At 35.2% G+C, this 22801-nt stretch overlaps 1 protein-coding gene across 5 annotated transcripts in view; it reads right to left on the reverse strand.

Moving 5' to 3' along the window:
* ADAMTS19 (ADAM metallopeptidase with thrombospondin type 1 motif 19) overlaps positions 1 to 22801 on the reverse strand; it is a 294164-nt gene that overhangs the window by 75048 nt on the left and 196315 nt on the right. For all 5 annotated transcript variants that reach the window (XM_037509412.2, XM_037509414.2, XM_037509413.2 and 2 more), the window contains 4 exons: positions 13999 to 14100; positions 7555 to 7685; positions 6842 to 7014; positions 921 to 1048 (listed from right to left, as the gene is read on the reverse strand). In XM_037509412.2, the coding sequence (XP_037365309.1) occupies positions 921 to 1048; positions 6842 to 7014; positions 7555 to 7685; positions 13999 to 14100 (534 nt within the window). The remainder of the gene's footprint in view (positions 1 to 920; positions 1049 to 6841; positions 7015 to 7554; positions 7686 to 13998; positions 14101 to 22801) is intronic.

Consider the following 22801-nt stretch of genomic DNA (forward strand, 5'->3'; position numbering starts at 1 on the left):
CAAAATATGAGCTGGTATAAATTCCTGCAATGATTTTTTTTTTACACACTAAAGATTGCTTCTTATGCCAAGAGTATAACATGATTATGTGTTTTAAGCTATATAGATTGCTGGCAAAATATAGTCTTAGAGTTGGGATTATTGTTTTTTACTTAGAAGTCTATAGACCTCTACCAGATCACAGATAGTAACCTAACAATAGCTTGTAAATTGTTTTAAAAACTTGATGGTGGGGGGCCTCCCCTGGTGGTGCTGGCAGTTGAGCGCCGCGCTATGAAGCTATCCACAGCCTCTGCAGTGCCGGTTCGATCCTGGCCGGCCAGTGAGGGTCCCACATGGCGCTACAGACCTATCCTGCCTCACCTGCTGCTCCCCTCAGCAGTGTATTTTGTCAGTCTGCCTGTTCTGTTCCCTGTTCTGTCTCTGGTGAATCCTCTCACCCTCCCACGCATCTGGCCTGTATCCCGATTCTTATATAAATAAATAAATCTTAAAAAAAAAGAATTATATGAAAATGAAATATACATTTAAAAATCAGATGATTCCAGTGTGTTGAAAATACTTTCAGAATAAGTGAGTAACTGGACAGATTTTACAGGTTTTTGCTGCATGGCTCAATCTTGAACACAAGACAGAGAGAATGGGAGGGCTTAAATTTTTATTCTATAATATTTGACAAAGTCCAGTTTGCTGCAACTACAGGGCTAGAGTATATGCATTACAGTTTCAAAATGTCAGACTAGTAATGGAGATTACAGAAACCTTCATTATACAGATGAACAGTTTTACCACCAGGTCAGGAGAACAATCACGTCTCCTGAATCTTAGTCAAGAGCTTTCCACCCAATCTAAAGCTAAAGCTATTTAATAGTCCCACAATTCTCCTAGGACATCATCACTTTCCCTTTGGAGGGTCTTACCTGGCACCTGCCATTTGCACAGATATCTAATCCTTGATATCCACAAGAAGTTCCATCCATCACTTTTTCTGCTAGGAGAATAGGTTGCTCTTTCCCCACAGGCGAGCAAAACAAGGTACATGGTTTTTCTACATACAGAATGGATGAAAAGAAGTGAGTTAAAGTTACTTTGCAAATATTTTGATCTTATTTTTTAGATCACTGAGTAAAAAATACAATTTGATGTTAACTGAGTAATACTAGAGTAGATAATATTAGAGGTTTATTATGAATAGTAAATGAGCTGGTGCTTGAGAAAAGAAAAAAGAGAAAAGAGTAGTTATCCAGTGATTATTAAACTCAAGAAATAGGTCTTCAAATTAATTTTTAAATATATCTTTTACTATTTTCTGACACTGAACCTCTACCACACCCAAACTAATCCTTCTTCCTGAAAAATACTTTTCATGTCCCTATTTTTGGTATTTAACTTTTTGGAATGATTTCCCCTTTATGCTAAGTTATATAAGAATTCTACCTTACTCATGAAATCCTTCTTGAGGTTCATTTCTAAATATCAGTGCACTGATTTCAGTCCTGTGCATGTGGCATTTTCTAATGGAAAAATTAATAAAATTACTAAAAATTACTAATTTTTTAATTGAAGTAACATTACAATATTATATATGTTTCAGGTGTGCATCACTGAGAATCTACATTGATTTTACTGCCAAATGTCCACCTCTGTCCTTCAGCCTGACATTGTCCCCTTTGTCTTGACTTATCTAATCCCCTTCTGATGATCACTAATGGGTCTTAAAGTTCAAAGGAAAGAACTTATAAGATAAACAATTCTCACAAGATTTTCCATTATGAGGATATTTAGAAATGCAATGTAACCTCATGGGAACCTCTATTAACATGCACAATTGCTGAAGGGCTAGCTATGACTCAACCACCTTTTCTGCTTACTAGAAAGCAAGTGAGGATACAGCAGTTCTAGGCTGAGAACCACAGCACACGTGAAGAATTCTTGAATGGCTGGCACTCTTCTCCTGTGCTTCCTTAAGCAATAATGTAGGATAGCTGGAGTTTAAAACATTTGCCTATTAGGCTCAAAAGGTAGCACAATATTTTTAAAGTGTTTCTATTTCTAAGCATCCACCAGAGGAGCTGTCATATTTGGTAACACCAGTAGTAGAATTATCCAAATCTGAAACTTCAGAACAATTTCCATGCTATGTTACTACTCTACTGGCTTCACACCAGTCAGGTTCTTTACTGTTTATTAAGTTCATATAAACAGAATGGAAAATAGTTGACAATCTCTGACACTGAGCTTCAGTTATGTCTTCTGTCAAGTTCCATGTATGTTGATGGGATTCTATAAATACCAAATAACAGCCAGAGGCATGGAACAGGGTATCACTTTGCAAAGAGAAAAGAAGCATTTAAATGAGCCTTCAGAATTGAACATTTCAAACAGTTTTCACATGTGGCTTCTGACTATTCCTTCTGAAAAATTTTGGAGAGTTGGAACATGGCCTTTAATGTGCATGCTTTTAAAATTTTCCTCTAAGATGCCATTATAAGCCATAATAAAGCATTTCAGTGTGCGCTCACACCTCAAAGTAGGTTATGTTTATTTAGTGATTGGTCACTACGTCATATCTTTGGATTTAAAGACAGCTGCTATAATTGCGATACTTTAAAAGTAGCGTGTATATAATTCTCTTTCTGGGGTTTCATTGAAGAAAGGAGCAAATCAGATATATGAATAACACTGAAAAGAGCTAGTCTAGAAAATTCCATTCACATTCCAAGCAAGTATTCACATAAAACTCTTTGTCTCATTTTACAATATATTGTCAATTCACTGTGCTTACTTTATCTTCACAGATGACATAAATACATTTGATAACAATCTTCCTTTCTGGAGTACTCTTGAGACTATGACATAGCGATCCAGGTAACATGCCAGTACTTGGCAGACAGCCTCTGTCTTGATTTAGGAGACCAACCCTTTCCAAGATATGCATTAAACATGGACTTAAGCCAAATTTCACCACATAGTATGCAAAACACCTGAATGTTAAAGTCATACATCTTTTTCCCCCTAAAAATGAATGCTTACAACTATACTGATATCCTCCTGTATTTAATTCCTTCTACCAAAATTCATGAATTATGTAGGAAGAACAGAAGTAGTCTTCTGCATTTTAAATTGTGACCTGTTATTAAGACTTACGATTTTTTTAAAGAATTATAGATTTATTTAATTGCTAGGTGCTACAAAAAATAAAAAATACTGACCTGTTAATTATATAACTATCTATTATGGATAATACTGATGACAGACATCATCTTGTAAGAGTTAGGAGTTTCTTTATTTTAAATTGACCTCTATCCAGATCTGAGGTGTTTTTTTTTTTTTTCTCTTTCAATCTGGTGTTGAACAATTTCCTCTTATTTCACATATAACTGAAGAGGCTTCAAATAATTTTAACCGAATCAAACATCACAGCCAGTGAGAAGCAAAGATAGAATTAACCTTCAAGTGACTAGGTGATGATTCTTGTGATTGGAATAATATTGCTTATAATTTACCATAGAGACATTATTTATGTGTTCAGATTCATGCAACAGATATTTACTGGAAACTTCATAATCACCAGGTCATACACTAGGAACAGATGATACAGTGAATGCAGACACACTCAAACGTGCTATAACAGGGTGCTGGTGGGGTAGGTGAAAGGGGCATCTATCCAATTTGAAGAATCAAAGGGTTTCTTTTTCCCTTGAGGAAATGACATAAACTGAGTTCAAAAATCAGTAGAAGTCTTAAAGGTAAATAAATGATGGTGAAATAGAGATCAAAGTTTGAGAAAGAAAAAGTATTATGACAATAAAAAAAAAACCAAAACACCTCTAGTATGTCTTATGGGTCCAGAAACAGGAGTACGTGGCAGGTAGAGTGAAATTCAGCTTGGTTGTGCAAGAGACTACAAAAGGAAAGATGGATGTGAGGCAGGAGAAGACCTAATAAACCAGGTCATGAAGTTTGCGGTGGGTCCTGAGAGCAACGGGACTCATGGAAGGGAAAGGGTGCAGTGACTGAGAGAACGGCCTCATAAAATAGCACCTGACTGAAATGAGGAGCGGGGCCTGAAGGAGTGGCAACTGTAACAAGGGAGATGGCAAGGAAGCTGTTTGAGAAATCCAGGTTGGAAATGGTGCAGTCAAGAACATAAACTGGTAGTAGTAATCAAAAGGTTTGGAGGAGTTTGTTGATTGATTAAAGAGGGCGGAAATTGAGGATGAAGATTTATGGCTTAGTTTGGTAATTGGAGTTGCAGTGGAGAGTTATCAGGAAGTAAAACAAGTAAGACATAGTGATGTACAGGACAGGTGGGAAAGGAAGAAGGAAATGTTAAGAATGACACACATGCGTCTCTGGGCTGTGCAGCTGAAAAGACAATAAATAACCCTAGCTGAAATAGGAAACACTAAAGAAGATCAAAATGGGCATGGGTTAGAAGGGTTAAGATCATGCATTGACTCTTTAACTTGTAGATATCATATAGAAATAACAGGTAGAAGTTATATATACAAGTTTGGAGCTCAAAAGAAATATCTGGCTGCAGATAAATATTCATGAGTAATTTTCAAATTTGAAGACATGGAAATAGATGAGATTGCCTAAGAAAGAAAATGAAGAGTAAAAGTTATTAACATCTGGAATACACAGTGGACTACATCAGAGATAGCGGCAAGACTAAAATGGTGTTTTGCCATGGAAATAAGGGTACCTGAGTGTTTTAAGAAACAAGCAGTCATCAATTATTTGAATGTATTTGCAGTGTCAAGTAAAAAGAGGACTGAAGAGAAGTGACTAGGTTTAATTTCCATAGAAGTCCTTGATAACATTAGTGAGATTTCTGTTGGTGAAATTCAGATGGAAAGGAAGGAAACAGAAGGTTGGAATTTAAATAATTCTTTTGAGAAGGATGTCTATGAAGGACTAAGTCTAAGTGCATCAGCTGGAAGAGGCCATAATCTGAAAAAGGTTTATATTTTTTAGGGAGAGTCAAAAAATGTTGAATATTGAAAGTGAATGATCTATTGGAAAAAGGGATTAAATATATAAAAGAAAGTAGCAGTAATCAATAAGATAGCTGAGAAGGGAAGACAGGGCTAGCAGCACCCAGGGCAGAGATGAAAGATCTGGCTTTGAAGAGGAGAACTTAAAACTCTGCTATGTTGCAGAAAGAAGATGGACCATCTATAGAGATAACTATACTTTTCTGTTTTATAGCAAGAAAATGAGAACATAACCCTCTCCAAATTACATAGCAGAACACCATGCCCTATTGTTTAATGCCTTCCATTAGTGCTGTGTACTCAGATGCTTTCAGTGAGGGAAGAGTTTTGTCTGATGTCTACACTAAAATTGAGAAGTAGTAGAATTTAAGCTATGACCAGCAGTGTTATTGCAATGATGGAAAGGAAATTCCAAATTGACTAAGAAAAGAAACAAAGAAGACAGGGGTGATAAAATTAAGTCCATTTTGTCAACTGCAAACTTTCGCCCACAACCCACTGACTACAGGCTTCTTAAGTGATAAGAAGTAATTTCCTTAAGATTCTAATTCTGAAATAGTTAAGATTTAGAGAAAACTGCAAAATAATAGAGAGAGGTGACATGTACTTTCCATCCAGTTTTCCCCAATGGTAACTATTAGGTAATAGCAAAACTCGTGGAATTATAATACATATTCTGTGTACATAATTTTACACAATTTTAGCACATGTGGATTTTATAACCATCCATCACAGTCAAGATATAGAACTATTCCATAAGCATGAAGTTTATCCATCCTCCCAACTACCATCCCTAAGTCCTGGAAACTAGTAATGTCTGTTTTCCACCTCTATGGTTTATCATTTCAAGAATGTCATTAAATTGAAACCATACAGTTCTTTACGTTTTGACTCTTTTTCAGTTTGTATAATAATCTGAAATCTATCAAATCATTGCATATATCAATATTTTGTCCCATTTATTGCTGCATAATATTCCATGGTATGGACTTACCTTAGTTTGTTTAACTCATTCAGCTATGAGAATCTTTGTTTTTTTCCCCTAGTTTTTAGCTATTGATAATAAAATGTCTATGGGAACTTGAATGTAGGATTTTTATTTTAATTCCCAGGACTGCATATTCTCAACTGTATGATGAGGGCATATTTAGTTGTTCAAGAAACTGCCAAGCTTTTTTTCAGAGTAGTCATGCAATCTTACATTCCTATAAGGAATGTATGAGCTCTCCAGTTTCTCCTCATCCTTGTCAGCATTCGTTATTGTCATTTTTTAAATTTTAGTTGATATAACAACTGCTTAGTATTACCTGTATCTTTAAGTTGTTTTAATTGAGATATAATCGACATATAACTTTTACTAGTATCAGATGTACATGACCTGACATATGCATATATTGTGAATAGAACATCATGCTATGTTTAATTAACATTCATAACTACACATAATTACAATAATTTTCTTGTGCTGAGAACTTTTGATATCTACTATCTCAGTGACTCTCAGATATGTACAACACGGTATGATTAGCTATAGTCACCAGACTGTAAACTACATCCCCATGACTTGTTTGTTTACTTACTTAGTAGCTAGAAGTTTGTACTGTTGACTTTCCTCACCCATTTCACTCACCCTTCTCCTCTGGCAGCTACCAATCTCTGTGATAGCTCTCTCCAACTTTTTTAGTGATTGCCCATGGTTGTTACATATCAGTAAAAGTGGAAAAATAAAGTTTTGAAATACATAGAACATAATCTGTAAAATAACATTAATTATTCTTCTGGAAAACTTTGTAAACCTTGAAGTCTAATTCAGAAGGTAAAGATCTGGCTGTTCATACCTTCATCCATGACAGCCTGCCACTGAAGTACATGCTTTGGGTACGAAGTTCTAACACTATAGGCCTGACATTGCCAATCTCTGAATCCAGGCAAACCTGCAGGACAAGGTGGATTCTCACATATTCTGTACTGTTTTCTGGGACCATTACAATCCCTTGTTTCAGAACTTAGCCTAGAAAAGACAGTACAAATAATCAATTTTATCACTGTTTTTTCATATTAACTATTCATTAAACATTTTACAAATCATAAGGGTAAACATTCATATTAAATCTACTCTTGAAAATGTGGGTACATTAAATTATTAGAAATAGTAGGAAATCCACAAATACACATTTTTTTAAAAAAGGGCATATTTTTACAGTTCTGATCAATTTAACCTCATATTACAGTCCTGCATTGCCATCATTTTCCTACTAGTCTCACGTCACCATGCTTTGTCAAATACATGTTTGTTTATTTAAACACATTTTATTTGATTTACTATCCTGAATATCACTTAATTATTACTCCTAGAGGTTTGCTCTTACTGTTTTATAAAAAGGGAGCTTTTTTTTTTTAATCACACGATTTAAGGAATTTTAGTGTTTCAAAATGGAGCATGGAGTAACATTTGAGGGGCTCCTTTTGCCTTCCAACATGGTCTGTCAGTAAAGCCTGTGCAAATCAGAATTGAAAAGTGCCCTCCCCAACTCAGGAACTGTGCATTTACCCAGAACATCTGCGTTCTCGACCGCTGATCCCAGAACTGCAGGTCCGGCTACATGGACTCCACATGCTCCACTCTCCGGCCACATGTCCAGGGGCTGACATCCTGCTGCTACATTCTCCAGCCTTACACCACTATTCCAAAAGGTATGTCTTAGGTGAACAAATCAGGGCACAATGGAAAATCATTCACTGGCCTACAAAAATCACTGGGATTGTGTTTAAATCAGATCTACTAGAGTCCAAACACAGGAAATTAAAAAACAAAAAAATGAGTTTGGCACCTACTTATTGTTATAGTAAAATATGGTCCTGATCTCCCAGTTCTCAGAGACCATGCAGACAATGCACAGATACTTGTGCTGCAGCCCTGAGAACTCAGTGCTTAGTGAGGAAGCTAGGGTGAAGAGGAAATGAGGGAGAGTATAGACAGGAAAAAAAGGAACAACTAACCCTTTCAAAGAAACATAATAATTCAAAAGAGACAAACAAAAAAAGCAGAAAATCATATATAACAATGAAAATAAGGAATAATTTTCTTTTACCACTACCGGGTAGCAGACTTTTTAGCAAATTTAGCACTGTTTATCTGAAACTTCAGTGATTTAGGCTGTTCTCCTTCCTGGTAATTAAAAAAGCATATTTAACTTTAATACTTCCTTTATGCCTCTTTTTCTTTTCTTTTTTTAAAAAAGATTTATTTATTTATGCATACAAGAACTGGGGTACAAGCCAGAGGAGTGGGGAGTAAGAGGATTCACCAGAGACAGAGTGGGGTACAGAACAGGTGGACTGACTGAAATATACTGCTGAGGAGAGCAGTGGATGAGTCAGGAGAGGTCTGCTGCGACTATGCCTCTTTTTCTTAAAGAGTCTATCATACTCAAATATTATTATAGCAAGTTTTCCTTTGAGAGCTGTTTATTCGAAAGACTTGAGCAATTACATTTTAAAATTCTGCCATTTTAATCCATTTATTCTATAGTATATTTGGTATTTAAGAAAGAGAAATGTAACAATAAACATAATATATAATGATGTTATATTACTTATTATCTGTAAACAGAAGCTCAAAAGGGGCTACTTCTTTTTTTACCAAGGAATGTTTACCAGGTCTTGGTGGATAGATTATGGTAATAACTTTTGCCTGGAAAATCAGATATATGATGTTCACAGCAAACATGTTAAAGGTAAAAAGTACTGAAGAAAATGGGGGGGCCTCCCTGGTGGCGCAAGTTGAGCGCAGCACTGTGAAGCTGTCGGCAGCCTCTGCAGTGACAGTTCGATCCCCTCCAGCCGTGGAGCAATCCACATGGTGGGACAAACCTCTCCTGTCTCCCCCACTGCTCCCTTCAGCAGTATATTTCAGTCCATCTGCTTGTTCTGTACCCCACTCTGTCTCTGGTAAATACTCTCACCCTCCCGCACATCTGACCGTTACCCTGGTTCTTGTATAAATAAATAAATCTTAAAAAAAAAAAAGTACTGAAGAAAATGATACCGAGAATAAGATCAGAAAAATTTATATTAATGTCTGCATAATGACAGAAGTTGAAAAAGCTGATTCGTGCAGCCCTAATTAATTTTCTGTCCTTAATGGCAACATGATATTTAAGGAATCTTGAGGAAATTGCAGGGACATTCTCAGTTTTCCCTTTTCAAAATGTGAATGATAATCATATTGACTTAACAGACACTTTGCAAGGGATGAATAAAGCAATAAACACAATTCATAGCCCGTACTAATGATTTTAATAAAAGTTAATTCTAACAATAACAACAGTAGTAGAAAACTATGCTACATAGCTTTATTTGAGCTAAAATATGTGTCTACCTGGCAATAAAACATTTTCTCTAATAATATCAAATTATAAATTCAACCTTTTCTGACTCAAGAAATTTTAAATCTAGTCATAAAAACAATGAATTTCTACAATCTAGAATATATGGATATACTGATTGCTGTTAAATAAATTAGAATTTTTTAAGAAGATTCAGCCTTCAAATTGCAAAAACATGAAAAAAACAGACCCTGTAAAAGTTTTAAACAACTCACTGGCTTTAAGAATTTAACAATGTCATGCCATTCATGGGCGAAAAAAAAATCCAAAGTGAAAGCTGACAAATTTCAACTGGTCAAATTGTTTTGGCCTCCTTGAATGGTGTTTATTTTCCCCAGAGTGCATATCATAGTTCCATTTAGCAGCAAGCTGGCATTGAAAGGTTGGGCTAGAGTTCATAGCAAACTAAAAATACTCTGGGAAACACTGGGATCTAAACCTGCACATCATTTAAACCAGACCATATCTGGCGGAAGAAGAGAAATGGAAACAGTCTTGTAAGCCAATTTGCCCACACATATCAGTGAAATTTAAAGAAATTATAGTGTAATATTTAAGGTCAATCGCCTTGCAGATAAACCAGATCTCTGGGTGAAGCTATGGAGAACCTGCTTTTGTTCCTTGTATGCACTACTGTGCTTCAACATTGAGGAAAATGTCAAATGATGCTTTGCTTGATTATACAGTGGATTCTATTGGGTTTGTATATAAAATGATCCTAATGATGCTTTTCATAAACTTTCTAACAGTGTTTTGTTTCTTTTATATTTTTAGTCAATTATATATGATTTAAAAACTTGGAATTTGTCATTATCTGAGTACAGTCTGATTTATGAAAATGCTAAGGGAATATAGAATATAGATTATTTCTGAGACAAAACATGACCTAAAAAGTATCCTGTTTTTTATTCTCTCAAATTTCCATGAGGATATGTCTAGAAGTTCATGAAAGTGCCCAAATCACAAGAGGTCCATGAAGAAGTTGAAGAAAAATGATCATTTTCTAATCAAGCCCTGTATATACAATATTGGATGAGAGAAGTGACATAAAGAAAGCAATAAACTTTGTATGTATGCAAATTTTTTATTTTACAGCTATCAGAGTTCATTTTTTATAATAAAGAATCATGATGGCAACATCAATAATCTAGATTTAGAAAAATAATTAACATATATAGAATTCTTGAAAAACAGTCTAAACTCTAGACATTGGTATTGAACTTCCCTTTCCTAGTCCCTAATACCTAGCAAGTATTTTAAATAAAAAAGGGCATTTCTTGGTTTTTACCAAATCATTTATCAACTCTTAAACCTGTGTTAAATGTAAATGTAGGACCTCCCCTGGTGGTGCAGCGGTTGAGCACTGGGCTACGAAGAGGCCCGCAGCCTCTGCAGCACCAGTTCGATCCACGGCCACCTGCAAGGGTGTATACATGGCTTGCTGACCTCTCCTGCCATGCCCGCTGCTCCCTCAGCAGTGTATTTGGCCAGTCTGCCTGTTCTGTTACCCGCTCTGGCTCTGGTGGATTCTCTCACCCTCCCGCGCTTCTGACTGTACCCAGTCAGAATAAATAAATAAATCTCTGTATAAATAATCTTTTTTAAAAAATAAATAAATGTAAATGTAAACATAGATAGAAGGAGAAAAGGAGAAAAGAAGAAAGCAGACTACTTTTACTTTGAAGAATTTTGTCTATAAATAGTAAATACAACCTTCACAATCATTTTGAATTATAAAATTCTATAGACACCTTCTCAGACTTGATTATATATTCCTAGATGGGCTAGTTAAGCAGCCAGACTGATATCACTAGAATGAAAGAACTGCAAAATTTCCAGTTTTGTTTTTTGGTTTGCAATGTATTGAGCTAGAGGTGCTTAAAGCAAGGTTGCATGTGTTCAAATATTTTAGCACTGCAGCACTTGGCTGCTACAACAGCTGGAACAGATGGATATCTGAAGAAGCCCACATGGCCTGTGGAACTGAGAAGTTCATTAGTTATTTCAATACAGAAAGCATTACAGAACCACTAAAGAATATCATTAGCACAATTGTAGGGAAATGAAACATTTTACTTTTGATGAGTAATTACAATTTGGGTTGCTGAAAGAATAAATTTATTTTAGAGACCTCAACAATGCAAATCGCTCCATAAATATGAGAAAAAATAATAATAGAACAAATTGAGGACATAAGTTTATAAGAATGAAGAGATGTTTATATTGTTTAAAAACTACATAAGATGAATGGGTTGTTGATATTTGAAGAAGTATGATTGAATATTTGGTTATCTTTTATTGCTGTTTTCATGTTTCAGGGATGATGAAAATATTACTAGTGCAGAACTTTATGATTCAAACAATAAATTACTCAGAATAATACTATGAGGCTTGTCCAATATACACATGTTGCACTTTTGTGTATTACTGAAAATAAAAAAAAAAAAAAGACCCAAATTTTGACTCTCCATATAGCACATGGAAAACTATTTGGCAAAGTCTGTAATAACAGATGTTATTTCACAGACGTTCCCCTTCAAGAAACTTTTTCTCATTGATTTTTATCTAGTGATAAGAAATTTCTAGTCTTGAAAAAATATTTTGGATTTAATAACTGTACACTTTTTCTTTTTTAAAGAAATCATAAAGCAATAAATGACTATATGTTTATGTCAAAAAGTCCAGAAATATCCAGAAAATTTACATTCATCCTCACCTTGCGTGCCCTTATTCCCATCAATCACACTTCCCTCCTAAGAGTTAACTACTAATTAAAGTTTGAAGTTTATATTTTTAAACCCATGGAAAATGGGTTTTTAAACATGAGATGTGTAAATGAATGTAATCACCTCTGTCTATAAGCTGTTTTTCTTAAATCTCAACTGGTGGCATAAAGTATCCATGTACCTATGACTAACCATCATGTGTCGTTACTACAAATAGATCTATTTCATTGTGGCAACAGCTACACTATAATGATTCTGATGAATATTTTTATTTCCCATTTCTCACCACTGTATAGTGCTTCCTAACATAAGCATTTGTGCATGCATGGTTGTATGTACATGTGCGAATGTTGCCCATGAACACAGACGCCCACACATACATCCTTGTGCACATGTATACTTCCACTTGGAGAATATTCTCCAAGTGGAATGACTGACTTTCTATTTTTTTAAAGATTTATTTATTTATGCATACAAGAACTGGGGTGTAAGCCAGAGGTATGGGGGGGAGAGAATTCATCAGAGAGAGTGGGGAGCAAAACAGGCAGATCTACTGAAATACATGGCTGAGGTATGCTGTGCCATGTGGGTCAGCTCCCTGGTTGGCCGGGAATCCAACTCATGTTGCAGTGGGTGGCAGTAGCTTGATAGTGCTGTCTTTAACCCCTGTGCCATGAAGGAAACCCTAAATTTCTATTTTTATCTCTATTTTTTCAATTGATGTGTTTTTGAAATAGCACTCTATGTAACTTTTTTTTTTTTTTTTTTAAGATTTATTTATTTATTTATACAAGCACTGGGTACAGTCAGAAGCACGGGAGGGTGAGAGAATTCACCAGAGCCAGAGCGGGGAGCGAAGCAGGCAGAAGGACTGAAGCACACTGCTGAGGGGAGCAGTGGACTGCAGAAGAGGTATGTGCGCCATGCGGGACCCTCATTAGGTAACCGAGGAGCAGCAGGGGATCGAACTGGCGCTGCAGAGGCTGCGCGCAGCTTCGTAACCCAGTGCTCAACCACTGCGCCACTGGGGTGGCCCTGTAACTTAACTTTTTCCCACTAAGTAACTCACCTAAACTAATGCTTAGAGTCTGCATGTTGGTGTTTCTTTTCAAATGTAATAAAAATTAATGTTCAGAGACAAGATTTCTAATCTTGCATATGATGACTGAATTGATAGTTTCTACTTTTCTTCCACATAATAAAAATTAGAAAATTTTGTAAACTACTTAACTGTTATCTTTCAACTAAATTAACCATAATTATTTCTATTTGAGATGCATCTATTTGATATTCTTCAAAAATTAATTTTCAATAACAATTATTGTTATCTGATTATGTACATAAATAATGTACATGAATTAAGTAAATGAAACACTTAGAATGGTCGGATATTTACAACTTAGATGGCCGGATATTTACGAATCTCCAAAATGCCAAATGGAATCTTTTATAATTTTTTAAATTAGAAGGGAAATTAAATATACTCAGTTGCTCTCCTGAAGCACTAGCATGAATTCATTAACTCTGAGTTCTACTATTCACATTCTTATTTGTGCTTATTTTACCTGTTTAATTTCATTGCAAAAAAATCTTTTTTTGTTCAAATAATACATAAATCTGCATCTTAGAATTATCTTGATAAAACAATAAAAACAACCACTGAGATGAACAAAATAAGCATGGATTTTAAAAATGTAACAGCTAAAATTAAAAATAGAGGAAATGTTGAAAATTTTATATACACTGAAAGTATTCCATAATTAAGTACACATATTACCAGCAGAAGAAAATATCCTGTGAGTTACACTGACAGAAGAAAATGCAAGTTTCTTATGTTTCATTTAATACTCTCATTGACTTTAGGCAACGCAAATGACTTACCTTACCAGAGTCACAATCTGTTCCATCCATTGGTGGATCTAGTTTGGTTCTGCATTCTTTCTCACCTTCTACCTTACACCACAATCCAGTGCAAATAACATGCTGAAATCAAGGGCACAATAACCAGTAAGAGGAAGTATCACATTTTTAAAGTAAGTAGTTTTTGAAGAATTATTTTAATAGAAACGAAATGATTTGAATAAAAATATGTGTTGGGAGATTTTAATATTAAACTTATAATTGAAATAGTACATGGATAATTTACAGTGGCTGAAGATTGATACACATAATAGAAAATTTGCTTAATATAAAACTGAACCTTTAAGAAATTCCTTAAATGAAACATATATGATTATGCAAGGTTAACTACAAGAGAAAAATTTGAGCTAAAAAATTATTATTTATACCATTGCAGGAACCAAGCTAGAACAATTAAGTAAATGTATTTATGGTATGGGTTTTAAAACTCCAGAATACAATGAGCTTTTCTTTGAGGGAAAAGTTGAAGGAAATGAAAAAAATACTAGGATTAAGTAGCAGAGACATATCAACAATATAACTCTGCACAGAGCAAGAAGTGAAAATGTTAGAAACCTAACCCACAGCTATATTGTAGCTAACTTGGTGACACAGAGATAAAGAGACATCTGTCAGATTTTTTTGGTTGTTGTTGAGGTTACCTTAGCTTAAAACTCTTACATGTTTCAGTTGTACATTTTCTCACCCCGGCAACTGCATACATCACATCATGCCCACCACCAAATATCCAGTCACCATTCACCAGTCTATACTTTCCCTCAGCTACTCCTCTGGTAACCGTAATTCTGTTGACAACTGGCAGATTCTCAAGGATTTCCGATTTCTCTAAGATAACTGAAGCATTTTAGATATAATAAGTTATTAACAAATAGAATGGAAACATGAAATCCATGAGGGACATTTAAAAGTGGTTACAGTAGGAGGGCCTCCCCGGTGGCACAGCAGTTGAGGGCTGGGCTGCAAAGCTGCCCACAGCCTCTGCAGTGCCAGTTTGATCCCCGGCCGCCAGGCGAGGGTCCCACATGGCACGCAGACCTCTCCTACCGCCCGCTGCTCCCCTCAGCAGTGTACTTTGTCGGTCTGCCTGCTCTGCTCCCCACTCTGGCTCTGGTGAATCCTCTCACCCTCCTGCGCTTCTGACTGTACTCAGTGCTTGTATAAATAAATAAATAAATAAATAAACAAACAAACAAATAAATAAATCTTTTAAAAAAAGGTGGTTACAATAATCTACACTGAAAATGATTGTCCTATTACTGATATAGATAATAGGACAAGAGAGTGGAAGAGAATAGGTCGCAGAGACAGAACATGTGGCGATATGGACAACAGTCATGAAAGAGGGAGAAGACCAGTGTAATGGGTGGAGGTATCTAATGAAATGTTAGTAAACAAGATTTTGAAGATAGAAGAACCAGATCTTAAATGACAGGACTAGGAACTGCTTATTTGGGGAAAATGAAACCACTTAGTAGTTGACCAGCAGGTTGATGAAACTGTTATTTTAGGAGGTTTACTCTGATGATGGTATCCAAAACAAACTAAAATCACTACAAAGTTAAAGCTAACTCATGACCCAAATATATTAAATACTTTGGGAATGATACATTAAACATTTTACACAGGTCTGTTATAACTCCAATACTGAAATTGTCACAACTTCCAAAATGAGATTTCCCTATTCTTTATTTGAAAATTCTGATCTGTGGAATGTTTGTAAGCTCTTAAAAATTTAATAGTCTATGGAAAGATAAACTTCATGTATATTCTTTTATCTGCTGTGATGACATTTTTTCCTGCTTCAAAATATTTTACACAAATATATCTTTTAAGATATATATAGAGAGGGGATATTTTTCAATTTAACTTATGTGCTTTTATTTTCACCTATCATTTACCAAAAATTCATCCAGGAACTTATTTTAAAGAATGTCCAAATCAAAATGCTTCTTTGCAATATTTTAGACTCTTGAAAATAAGCGGAGAAGTTCATCATGCGCTTTTGTAGATACATTTGTATTTGAATTAGTGGATGTCTAACTTAAGAATTTTTGTTCCTAAGGATTTTTTTTTTCCTCCTAAGACCTTCTGTTAAGAATGTATACTTATCATGAGGTCAAACTCATGAGGTCAAATGCTGACTTGGCACCAAAGAAGAATTTTGTTTTACTTACACTGAATAAAGCTAAGTTGTGTTATAACATGTGTTATTTTAGTCAAGTTCATCAGTTACCCAGTGCATATTGAACTAAAAAGCAATTATTCTCCACTGTAGTTTAAGAATAATAGCTGCTTGTTGAACACTGTTGGTGGTCTAAATTCTGACCTTTTACCATTATCTGCTATTCAAAACAGCAGGTATTCTAATTGATTCCCACTTGAAGCACTGAGTGCATAAAAGCAAACTTGGCAGCTTTTCAAGATAAGCACAGTCACGTAGAATAAATCTCATAGAGAAGATCTCTTTCCTCTTTATGTTCTGCAGGTCTAGTTAGGGATCTTACATTAAGTAAATTAGTCTCATTCTTAAAAATAACTCAGATTCAGGATTTCAAACCAAACTGTCAAAATTAAAGTAAGAACATGTTGAAGAAACAGCAAGGACTCTTTTTACCTAGAAAAGTGGAATGTATCAGATGTGTGATAATAGAGCTATGTGACATCAAGTCCTTTCTTAAGATAATAAGGGGCAGAGTTGGGTATTTTGTTAGAAATAAACACTCTCCATATATTACTGAAGTCAGAGTCAAATACGTTTTTCAGCTTAATTGTTGAGATACTTAAGATGTCAGTTAAGAAAAGAAATTTAAGGGCCTCCCTTGTGGTACAGGCTGTTGAGCACAGCACTGTGAAGCTGTCCACAGCCTCTGCAATGCCGGTTCGATCCTTGCTGGCTGTGGAGATACCCACATGGCTCAGCAGACCTCTCCTGTCTCGCCCGTTGCTCCCCTCAGCAGTGTATTTCAGTAAGTCTGCCTGTTCTGTTCCCCGCTCTGTCTCTGGTGAGTCCTCTCATCCTCCCACACATCTGGCCTGTGCCCCAGTTCTTGTATAAATAAATCTTAAAAAAAAAAAAAACTTAAAAGTTAAAATACTTTACAAAGGAATCCAGTATAGATGCATAACTTGGCACTCTGAATCAAACTAATAAAAACAATGCATTTTTCCTTGTTTGTTCTTCTGTAATAATAAAAGACTGTTAAAAGCTTATAAAAATTTTGATGTTTGTCTCAAGTAGGTATTTAAAATGTTTACACAAAAATACTATCTATTTTAAATGGAATAACATAAATGGAAGCTTAACTCTCTACGTATAAATAACATGAAGTTTACTGCAAAGATAAACTATATCTTTCTTTATAGCAAATAGTTCCATTAAGATTTCTCTAAATTATTTGTTAAAAAACATCTTAAGTGCATATATATTGAAGTAATAATTAAACCTGGAACATGTAACTCCTCGTTCTTCTACAATCTTCAAAAGTATAATTTCAATATTTAACAATGACTGCAAAAGTAATTTACTATGGGGTAATATTTTTAAAAAACATCTATCACAGATCACCCTAGTATTATTAAGGATAGAAGACTAAAAGGAGGAGTGACATGGGATTTAAAACTTTAACAACAAAGAGTCAAATATTCTTTCTGAAAACACTAATAAGACTGCAAATCAATCAAGAAAAAGTTGGCAATAATAATTAGGAATATTAGGAATTAAAAAATGAGGGTGTAACTACAGATAAAGTCAAAATAGTAAATAGAGATGTGAAATTTATGCCAGTAAAAAATAATTTAAATGAAACAAAAAAATTAGAATTTTTTTTAATTCAACATTAAAGTGGACTAAAGAAGAAAAAGCAAGGCTGAACAACTCTGTAACCATTGGAGAGTTAAAACTGTTAAAAACCTTCCCACAAAAAATACATCCAAAAACTTTACAATCTTTCAAGAAATTTGGACTCTCAGTGTACATGAACTCTCTAGAGAACAGGAAAAAAAAGGAACACAATTCAACACACTTAATGATACCCAAACCAGCAATGTATCAAAAATGCACCGTACCATGACCAGGTTGTTTTTTCCCTTGAAAGACAAAGTTCTTGTAATATTAGAGACTTGACTAATACAATCAAGTACATCCAATAACTAAAATACCTGATTTTTATATCAATGGATACAACACATTCAATGCAATTCAACAAGCATTCATTAGAAAAAAAAAAATCTTAGCACAGTTGCCTTGAAACGAGAAGTCTTCACAATTAATGGACATCTACAAAAATCAATAGGAAACACCATAAGAAAACAATGAAATGTTCAGTTTTCTTTTAAGATTAGAAAATTGGCAAAGATAACATCTTGGCACAAACATAAGGAACTGAATACATGATGCACTCAAAAAAGCACATGATGTACTTCAAGAAGGAATATGATTTCAAAGAAAAGGTTTAAAAAGCAAATGACTGGTGAGCAGAGGAACTGATAGAAATATGGATAAATCTAAATAAATGTTGATTATATAAAGCAACATTTGAATTTTTGCCATTATTATGAATTCTTTTTAGTGGGAAGAACTGCTAGAGATTTAGCTTATTAATCTCAAAAAACTATGATATGAAAGATTTGATCATTGCCAGTTATATAAGTTTGGGGTCATCTCTTTCACCTTCCCTATGGCACAAACTTCAATATTATTACTAGTAGCAGAAATTGTGTAATAGATATGTAAAGGGAAATGTAATTTATGCATAGCCAACAAATGAAGCAACAAACTGCAAAGGACTCCTCAGTAGAAAACATTAAGAAGTGCTAAAACAATCAGGAAATAAGAAGAAATTTAGAGACAGTGTAACTGTCAATATCCAGTAAATGAAATTCCCAAGAAAAGAAGAAAAAGTTAGGAAGGAGCTATTTAAAATATATGAAAGAAAACCAGTAAAGGATTTTCTAGTATGAGAGGTAAAAGGAAGATTTCCCTTCTGGAATGATGGAGTAAGTTTCCAGACAACCTATAACAGTCATTTAGATAAAAACCACCAACTGTGGATATAAGTAGCAATTTTTTCTGGTGATTGTGGAGCGTGAACAAAGGCAGGTAAATTTTGGAGGGAGCTGGAGGGATTGTACAAGTTGACTTTACCATCTCTTTAACTTTGACCTTAGAGTGGCCTATGGTCATGGCAGAAGAGGGGGAGACTAAATACTGAAAAACATGCCATCATTTTAGACTCAAACATAGACACTGGGGTCATCAAAGCTGCCAAAACCAAAGGGACAATCCCAAAATAAAGAAAGTCAGCAAAGCTTAAGTCTTTAGTTGGTACCTGATCTAGACACACCTGAGGGATACTAAATTACGCCAGATATGGGAAGAATGAACCAATGTAAGATATGAACTACTGTCAACCAAAGGTAAGATAGAGTTACTTGGTTGAATTTAACAAACTTAATTTCTTTAACAAACAATCTTTGGAGGAATGTAATAGAATCCACAGCATCTACAAGGGGGTCTGCAATTTTTATTTTCCTCTAAAATGCCAAATAATATATATCTTAGGTTGTGGGCCATAGAGCAATTTTTTTTCCTCTAAAATACCAAATAATATATATCTTAGGTAGTGTGCCATTCTACACTGTCACTGTAGCTTCAAGACAGCCAAAGATGAACAAATAGGTGACTGTGTTCCACTGAAACTTTATCTGCAAAAATAAGCAATCTATCCCCAGGCTATAATTTGTAAAAAATTAATGTGTTCAGGCCTCCCTGGTGGCGCAGCGGTTGAGCGCTGGGTTGCGAAGCTGCATGCAGCCTCTGCAGCGCCGGTTCGATCCCCAGCTGCTCCCCAGCCACCCCAGCTGCTCCCCCGCCACCAGAGGAGGGTCCCACATGGCGCGCAGACCTCTCCTGCCGCCCGCTGCTCCCCTCAGCAGTGTACTTCGGTCCTTCTGCCTGCTCTGCTCCCCGCTCTGGCTCTGGTGAATTCTCTCACCCTCCTGTGCTTCTGACTGTACCCAGTGCTTGTATAAATAAATAAATAAATCTTTAAAAAAAAAAAAAAAAAATTAATGTGTTCATGCACTAATACTGTAAAATGAAAACATATGTCTATACAAATAATTATTCACAAGTGTTCAGAGTAGCCTTACTCATAACAGTTAACATCCGAGATGTCTATTAAGAGGTGAATTGGCAAAAAAGAAAAACCAGTTCATATAGCAGTGGACTAATATTCAACAGCAATTTAAAAAAAAAAAAAACTAATACCAAAAAGAGCTGATTAATATTAAAAACATATAAAGAAAGTAGAAATTTTGACTAGAAAGGAAAATTTGATTACTTCAGTGTAAAGTAGGAAAGAAGCAGCAAATAAAGCATAAACTTGGAACAAAAATAAAAAAATTTGGATGATAGAATAAAAATTCCTAACGTACTAATTTAAATGAATGTAAACATTAAACTAGCTGATGAACATACAAGAACACTATTACAGGTTTGCACAAACACAAATTAAAGCAATTGGTTTTCTCTAGCAGACTTATCAATATCCATATCCATATTTATCTCTTGAAGGACTAAAGATAGAAGTAAGGAAAGTAGCCAGGATGATGATTCTAATGCCAAACAACATAGATTTCATAGTATAAGTCATAAAAAAGGAAATTATATACAGATCAAGCAGATGAAAAACCATAAATGTGGATGTACCTAGTAATATGACTTAAAATATGTTTACTACTGACATAATTATAGGAGAAATAAACAGTAGAGTTGGGTATTTTAACACACAATTGCCTAGTGACAGATAAATTAAAAAAAGCAAAGAAATATTTTGAAAAATATTCACGTTTCATGTATGAGCTAGTGATAAGAACTATAAAGAGAATGGCACATATTAAAAAAACTAGCAACAACAAATGTTGGCGAGGGTGTGGAGAAAAAGGAACTCTCCTGCACTGTTGGTGGGAGTGCAAACTGGTCCAACCACTATGGAGAGCTGTATGGAGATTTCTTGACCTACTAAACATAGAGCTTCCATAGGATCCAGCAATTCCACTCCTAGGTATTTACCCAAAGGACACAAAAACATCAATTCCAAAGAGCACCTGCACCCCTATGTTTATAGAAGCACTATTTACAATAGCTAAGCTTTGGAAACAACCCAAATGCCCAAAAATAGATGACTGGATCAAGAAGATGTGGTACATATACACCATGGAATATTACTCAGCATTCAAAAAGATAAACACATGCAATTTGCAGCAACATGATGGAGTTGGTAGGGATCATGCTCAGCGAAGTAAGTCAGAAAGAAAAAGAAAAATACTGGATGGTCTCACTCATAGCAGGAATCTAGAAAACTTAAATAAGGGAGCAGGAAAAAGAATAACTATAAGAGTAAAAATCAAAATCAACAAAAAACTATGAATCAGAGACACTCTATGGGGAATGGGGGGCGGGGAGGGGAGGGATTGGGGTCAAAATAAGGGGGTTGCAATTGTATGGGGAATATAAAAATAAAATATATATAAAAAAGAACTATAAAGAACGCATTTTTTTCAAATACACAGAAAACAAGTATCAAAATTTATCATTAAATTGTAAAAAACTGCATCATATACACTATTTTATCTTATTGCAGTGTTACGAAAGTAGATGCAACTAATAAAAAGTTATCTTTACTGTAATGGCACTAGAATTTTGGTGCTGGGTAGGTAAAGCTATACACATGCTGATGTAAAAGTCATGAAATAATATAGTACTGGAAACCAATGATAAAACAATAAATTTTGATTAAAAATATTCCCTTTATAATAAATTAAAACCCAAATGTTTCTGGTACTAGGAAAATATTTAAGCTGAAAGAAAAGGAATGCAGCATATAGGAATTTAATTCCAGAGTAGGTAGGAATATATAAGATAGAAATAAAACAACACCACAATTTTTTTTAAAGATTTATTTATTTATTTTATACAAGAACTGGGGTACAGGCCAGATGTGTGGGAGGGTGAGAGAATTCACCAGAGAGAGCGGGGAGCAGAACAGGCAGACTGACAAAATACACTGCTGAGGGGAGCAACGGCCAAGACAGGAGAGCTCTGCTGCACCATGTGGGACGTCGCCAGCAGGCCTGGATCGAACCGGCGCTACTGACAGCCTCACATCATGGCGCTCAACCACCTGCACCATCAGGGGAGGCCCAACAACAGCACAATTTTAATAGCAAATTTGATGGTTTTGACCACTTCAAAGTTAAACGGCAAGGAAGGCTTCACAAAAAGTTCACATGCAAATGTCTCATTGTTTATAATAAGGCATTCTCATCTAGAATATAGAAAAAACTCCATGAAAATCACAACAAAAACAGCAATATTGGCAAATTTATAAACGGGCAATTTACAAAGACAGGGAACTTAAAAATTAAAGCCTATTATCAAAAAGAAGTCATAGGAAAAATGAGTGCAAAGAAAAGAAATTAAAGAGCTAGCTTTTCCAGGTAAATAAGCTGTCATCAGACTTAAGCACTCACAAACTACTAGGAATAAAGTTCAAGAAAAGATAAAACTCTCTTAGATGGCAAAATAGACTCCTGTTGGAAGGACATGTCACAGGGTTGTCCCCACCCAGCAAAAGAGGAGCTTCCAGGTTCCCTACCCCACCTAAGGAAGGGTACAGCTGAGGAAGAAGGAGAAGTTGGAGAGGAAATTGGGAGAAGTTAAGTAGAGACCTGGAGGAGGCACATGGAGCAGAAAGCTTGTTTC

Source organism: Talpa occidentalis, unplaced genomic scaffold (genome assembly GCF_014898055.3).
Source record: "Talpa occidentalis isolate TD23 unplaced genomic scaffold, MPIMG_talOcc4v2.1 talOcc4.13, whole genome shotgun sequence".
Lineage (NCBI taxonomy): Eukaryota > Metazoa > Chordata > Mammalia > Eulipotyphla > Talpidae > Talpa > Talpa occidentalis.